The following is a 6,000-nucleotide window of genomic DNA, read 5'->3' as shown; positions in this document are numbered from 1 at the left end:
CGCCGGGGCGGGGACGCCTTTCTCGGGGCACCCTCGGGCCGTCCCCTCGCTGGCGGGAAGGCAGCGGCCGGGCCGGGCTGGGCTCCGCTCCGCGGCCGGGGCGGGACGGCAGCGCAGGGGAACGGCGGGCGGCCCGGCGGCACGTCCGGGAGGAGGGGCCGGGGGAGGCGGGCCCCGGCCGCCTGCCCGCCCGCCCGCCTGCCTGCCTGCTTGCCCTCCTGCCTGCCTGCCCGCCCGCCTGCCTGCCTGCTTGCCCTCCTGCTTGCCCTCCTGCCTGCCTGCCCGCCTGCCGGCCCGGCGGGGCTGCGGTGGCGTCCCCGCTCCTCCAGCCGCTCGCCGGCCCCCGGGGCTCGTCCCGAGCGCCAGGCGCCACGGGAAACCCGCCCGGGGAAACTCTTCGGGTGGCGGCGGGGACGTGGTTTGGGCTCGCAGCCCGACCCGTCTCTTCTCCGGCTGAGATCCGCTTCGGGAGGCTGCAATGACAGCGATCCATGTGCATACACCCTGGTCTGCCTGGGCGCGGGCGCCCCTCTGCGCCCTGAGCGCCCCCGTTCAAACCACAGCCCCGCGCAGGCTGTTGGCGGGGTGGGAGCTGTAGGGACAAGCCTCTCTACTGGGAGCACGGACTGGCGGCCTGGCCGTTCTTCCCTCAACAGCCTGAGTGCTGTTGCTTGCTTAAGGAATGTTTTTCCTTGGAAATGTTTCGTTTCCTCTTTTTAATTTTTTTTTTCCTTATTATTTTTGGGGCAGTGTTTAGGAGTAAAAGTGGCCCAGAGAGTAAGAAGTGCAAGGAATAAAAAGATTCTTCCTTATTTTTATAATTTTTTTTATTTATAAAAAGATATCTTCCTTATTTTTCAGGTGTCTCATCTTTAAAGAGAATGATGAGAATACTATAAGTACTTAGAATAATACAGTTATGTGTAAATAAAAGACATTTTCTTTTTAGGGGTGGTCCGTTCCATGAAGAGATACCGAAGGGCAGGTTATTTTACATATTGTAATGGTTAGAGTAGAATAATGAAAACAGGGAGTCTGGTCGTGTCTCTGGCAGACATCTGCTGTCTACTTTAAAGAAAGAAATTTAAACTGAGGCGAGATTTCTTGCTTCTCTGAGCCCCCTCCCGGGAAGGGGCGCAGAGCCAGCAGCAGCGGGGGCCACATCTTGCTTCACCACCGTGGGCCCAGGCCGAGGGAGGGGCGGCTGGCTTGCTCTTCACGCCCAGCCAGTCCCCGTCTCCTTTGTTAATACAGCTGGGTGTTGGCTCCTATTTGGACCTAAGTGCTGTAAGAGACTGAGCCTGTCATCTCGTTTCACGTCAAATGGCCAGTTTGGGGCAATTCCTAATGTTTCTTTGTGATTCTTGCATTCTCGGTGCTTTTTACTCAAATTTTCAGCTGCATTTGTTTAAGAAAATGTTTATTTCTAGTTTTTGGAAATGTAGAGGAAAGCTTTTGGTAGCCAGGTTTCCCTCTTTTGGTAAACTGGTAAAATCATTTTCACTGTTAAAAGAAAAAGCTGTAGGAGAATGTCAACATTTACGGTGTCGCCTATTAACTGTATCACACAGTGAATCAACTATGGGACTGAATACTGAAAACAAGCACAAATATTACCTGTGCTATGCATTAGGCACAGTCCCAGCTGCCACCTGCCTTGGCTTACATAGTGGTGGTGGAAGAAGCTGAGCTTAAAGAAGCTCAAAAAAAAAGGCTAAAGGTCTGGCTGGGGTGGTCTTAATTGGAGGGTGAGGAAAACGGTTCTTCACTGGGACTGTTGGGATAGTGTTAAGGGTGTCGGGGTACGGGAGTGATAGTGAACGTGGAGATCTGTGCGGAGACTACTGCGGTGAGACAGGCGTCGATGATTATGGGAATAGGAGAAGGGCTGATGCGATATATAATGTGAGCAGGGCAGAAGAGAGAATACACAATTGCCCTGGTCCAGCCACCACTTCTTTCCCCCCTTCCTACCTCTTCTTTGTAGGATGGGCACCCAGCCTCCCTGGAGGGAGCTGGTGCAACTCAGCCAGGCTAAGGAGGTGCAGGGAAGCTGAGGTCCACCAAAAGCCATGCAGAAGCCACTGCTGCTGGCTAGGGGAGAGCCAGGCTTGGCCAGCGGCTGCTGTGCTCCCCTCCTCGCTGAGAGGGAAAGGAAACCAGGCCGGGAGAGGGGAGGATGGCTGGACCCCATCAGCCCTGCCTCACGGTGCTGGGTCGCTAGAGGTGTTTTCCTACCTCTGTAGAGCACCTCTCTGCTTGGGAGCTGGTGCCCTACTGCCTGAAACACCTGGGTGCAGGTAAGAGGAACTTCAAGTATATATATGTAAGTACATTTGTGGGTATTCACACTCATACACTCACATATAGTTAAATCCCTTGCCCTGAAACTAGTCATCACAGACCAGTCTTAGAATCATAGAATGGTTTGCGTTGGAAGGGACCTTAAAGCTCATCTGGTTCCCACCGCCCTGCCATGGGCAGGGACACCTTCCACTAGGCCAGGCTGCTCAAAGCCCCATCCAAGGTGGCCCTGAAAGACTCTTGGAGAGTCCGGGAGGGTGGCTCCTGACCCGCCTTGCTCGGTGGCAGCGAGGAGGCCAAGGGGGCTGCCCCCACCTGCCGGGGGCTGCCCAGCGACCAGACGCCATGCAGGGGCAGGTGGGGCAGGGCTGTTCCTCTGCCCTGCTACCCCCATGCACAGCTTCTGCCTGAAGCCCTAGCCGGGCTCTCCTGAGGAGCCTGTAGCTACGCGTTTAATATACCAGAGAGTCAGAAAGAATCCACTTATGTCGGGTGTTGAATATACAGAGTAAGTCATAAAGGAAAAGCAAAACTGATAAGAAACTATACAAAATATTTGCCAAGGCCCTGAAGTTGCTTGGGTCATGGTAATACAAACATCAGATTTATATATTCTAATGTAGATACGTACAAATGTACACTGTTTCAGGTACATTCATTTAGTTACTGGCTGCAGGACACTGCAGAGGACTTCTGTTATATCCACATCAGAGGCAAAATAAAGAATTCACTTGCACAACTAATACATTAAAATATACCTTTATTAAAATAATGTTTTCAATGATAAAATTCCACATGGTAGACACATATGTTGGTTGAAAAGTAAATTAAAACTCTTCTGGGGTGGTGATATACCGCGAGTTCACACTTTCACAATAATAAATGAAAACGCTTCGGAGAGGAGCAAGAAGTCCATTATGCAGAAGTGGAAAGGACACAAATTGAAGTTAAATGTGCTGATCCAATGGAGCTAATTTTAAAATTTGTCCAAGACTGATGGGTAATGTCAAATGGCGTTACGGCAAGCACTGGTTAGGCTGTAGTCCTACAGACATCATGCACTTTCTCTTTAAACACCGCATTTATCTTTAAACACTGCCAGTCCTGCCTTAAAAGCCACTGAGACTACTCATGAGTGTGACTTTAATCACGCGTGTGCATATTGCAGATTGGGAACTCAAGTTTGTAAAACGAATTGTGCCAACAATCGTTTGTTCTTCCCCCAAAAGAATTACATTGCTTTCATACTATTTATTTGTTATTTTGGCAGGAATCAAGCCGTTGTTCACGTAGCTGAATGAAAGGTCTATTATTATTAGGCTACAAAAGCACACGGTACGGCCTACAGCTGACGAAAGGTGGTGCTGGATTGGGATTGCTTCCCATAGCCTTGGTCTCGGTAACGGCTGCGAGGTGCAGTTCCCACAAGACAGGAGCATTATTTTTGTGTTAAATTAACTCTTGGTGGCATGTAGCAAAGGCAGCCAAAAGAAACGCCGCCGAGTTCAGCGCGCAGCGTTCAGCGATGCTGGGCACCGTGCGTGAGCGGAGAACGGACTCCTTGGGAAGCTCGCACGCACCGGCACTCTTTCATATTTACAGACAATTCCGTCAGACAATTGCGCGGCTTCTTTGCTGATTTGACTGTCAAATATGAAAACAGTAAGTCTGAAATCTCAAAGTATGTTTCCTTCTCCTTTTCACTTGTTTTGTTTTTGCTTAACCTGAGTTGCCTGTGACCTTTTGGCCGGGGCTGCTTTTCCCTCGCTCCTGGCCCAAGGATGACGGGCGACGGCCGTTTCCCGCCTGTGACCGACTGCTCGGTGCCCTGCGGCGGACCGGGGGCTGCAGTTTTGGGGGGCGACGCCTGCGAGCCCGCCAAGCGAGGGAACAGCGTGGGGTGGCTTTACTGGGCAGCCTGGGACGCAGACCCAGCGCTCTGGGGTCTGGCGGGGTTGCCTTACGACAGAAAAATTAATATCCCTAATTAAAAAAAAAAAAAAAAAGATGAGCGGTGTTTTGCCCCCCCAAACCCCCCGTACGCCCTCGCCGCCGCTCCGGCAGGGCAGCTTCCAGGAGGGCCGAGCCCAGGCGCCTGCAGGCCGGGGGCGGAGGGGAGAGGCCTGCGGCCTCACAGCCGCCACCCCCGCAGCTCCTTTCCCTCCCCTCCCCTCCCCGGCCGCTGCGGCCTCGGCCTCCGAGCGGAGCCCCGCCCGCCGTGCCGCGCCGCGCCGCGCCGCGCCGCGCCGGGCGGGGCCTGCCCGTGAGCGGGGCGCAGACGCCGGCCGGCGCAGGCGGAAGCCCCGTCGGCGGTCGGCGGTGGCGGCGGCCGCGGGAGCGGCGCTGCCGGCCGCGCTGCGGGAGGCGGGGGAAGCTGCCGCCGCCGCCGCCATGGGAGCGGAGCAGAGCGCGGAGGCTGAGAGCCGCCCCGGCGAGCCCAGCGCCTCAGGTCGGTGCCCGCCGCGCCGCGGGAGGGGAGGGGGCCGCCCGTTGGCAGGAGGCGGCCGGGAGGGCGAGGGCCCCGGGAGCGGGGTTCCCCTTCCCTCCCTCCGGCGCGGCGGGGGTGCCCGCGGTTCCGTGGCGGCGGGGGCGAGGGGCGGAGGCGGTTGCTGTGAGAAGGGAACGGCTTTTTCTTTGCCAGGCGGCAGCGGCCCGGCCCTTCCTCGGGGGCGGGCGGGGAGGGCGCCAGGCCCGCTTCGGGCGGCGAGGGGGGCACCAGCCGGGTCGGGGGGCAGAGCCGGGGAGGTGGGCGCACCCAGAGCCCCGGCCAGGGCCCCTCTCCCGCTGGCGGGGCGCGGGAGGGAGGGAGCAGGGCGCCGGGCTGAGGAGGGCGTCGGTGCTGCAGGTGCTTCCTCTGCATACCGCCCTGTGAGGGACAGCGAGGGATGTGCAGTGCTGAAACCAGTGTCCCAGCGGTGCTTGAAGTCCAGCTGTGGAACCGAACCTTTCCCGTCTAATAGTATAAAAGAGCCTTACTGCGGTGGGACCCGGACAAATACACAGTGTTGGGTGTTTTTACCTTCATCATTAAAAGAAAAGCATGTCGGATTATCCCTGGAGTGAGAAGGCAAGATGTCTTTCATCAGCTGTTAGCCGATTTTGAAAAAAAAAAATTGCTGAACCTAGTAGATTCACAGGGAGAGGGTGTGAAGGGAGAGTACCGTCCTTGAGCGATCTCAGAGATGTGTTCGTACTATAGAAAATGTATCTCTACTATGTTAAACATGGTGACATTCGCTTAGGGTTAAATTCTGATGGAATCTGCTTACTAATTTGATCGTTCCCTCCCTCCCTCCACACCCCGTATCCTTCCAGCATCTCCATCGCCAGCCAAGCAACGAGCAAAAATGGATGACATTGTGGTGGTAGCCCCAGGAACGCAATCCTCCCGGAATGTCAGCAATGATCCAGATGTCATAAAACTGCAGGAAATTCCAACTTTCCAGCCCCTTTTGAAAGGTAAGTGATAATTTTTCCTCTGTTTTTAAAGGCCTTTTTTTGTACCTAATGGAGTGTGTGCTTTGGGTGTCTTGAGGTTCCTACTGAAATTCACATTTCTGTCCCTATTTTTTCACTACCGTCGTGTTTTAAACCTTACTTTCTTTTGTTCTTTCATAATTATTCCCACCTTTCTAAACGGTGGGTGAACTGGCTTAGAGGTGCTAGTAATGTTCTCTGCAGTGGAACCATCTACTG

The 6,000-nt window shown here is 54.8% G+C and overlaps 1 protein-coding gene across 2 annotated transcripts in view; it reads left to right on the top strand.

Moving 5' to 3' along the window:
* The first annotated feature begins 4,633 nt into the window (after positions 1-4,633).
* BORCS5 (BLOC-1 related complex subunit 5) overlaps positions 4,634-6,000 on the top strand; it is a 77,425-nt gene continuing 76,058 nt past the window's right edge. The window contains exons 1-3 of one of the 2 annotated variants that reach the window (XM_082310744.1): positions 4,683-4,753; positions 5,150-5,371; positions 5,620-5,763. In XM_082310744.1, the coding sequence (XP_082166870.1) occupies positions 5,652-5,763 (112 nt within the window). In that variant the 5' untranslated portion in view covers positions 4,683-4,753; positions 5,150-5,371; positions 5,620-5,651. Of the gene's footprint in view, positions 4,754-5,149; positions 5,372-5,619; positions 5,764-6,000 lie in introns of both variants that reach the window. The other variant, XM_082310743.1, reaches the window with a different exon arrangement.

This window comes from Platalea leucorodia (assembly GCF_965183815.1).
Source record: "Platalea leucorodia genome assembly, chromosome: 4".
NCBI lineage: Eukaryota > Metazoa > Chordata > Aves > Pelecaniformes > Threskiornithidae > Platalea > Platalea leucorodia.
Note: the sequence above shows the minus strand (reverse complement) of the source record. Positions and strands in the feature narration are given on the sequence as shown.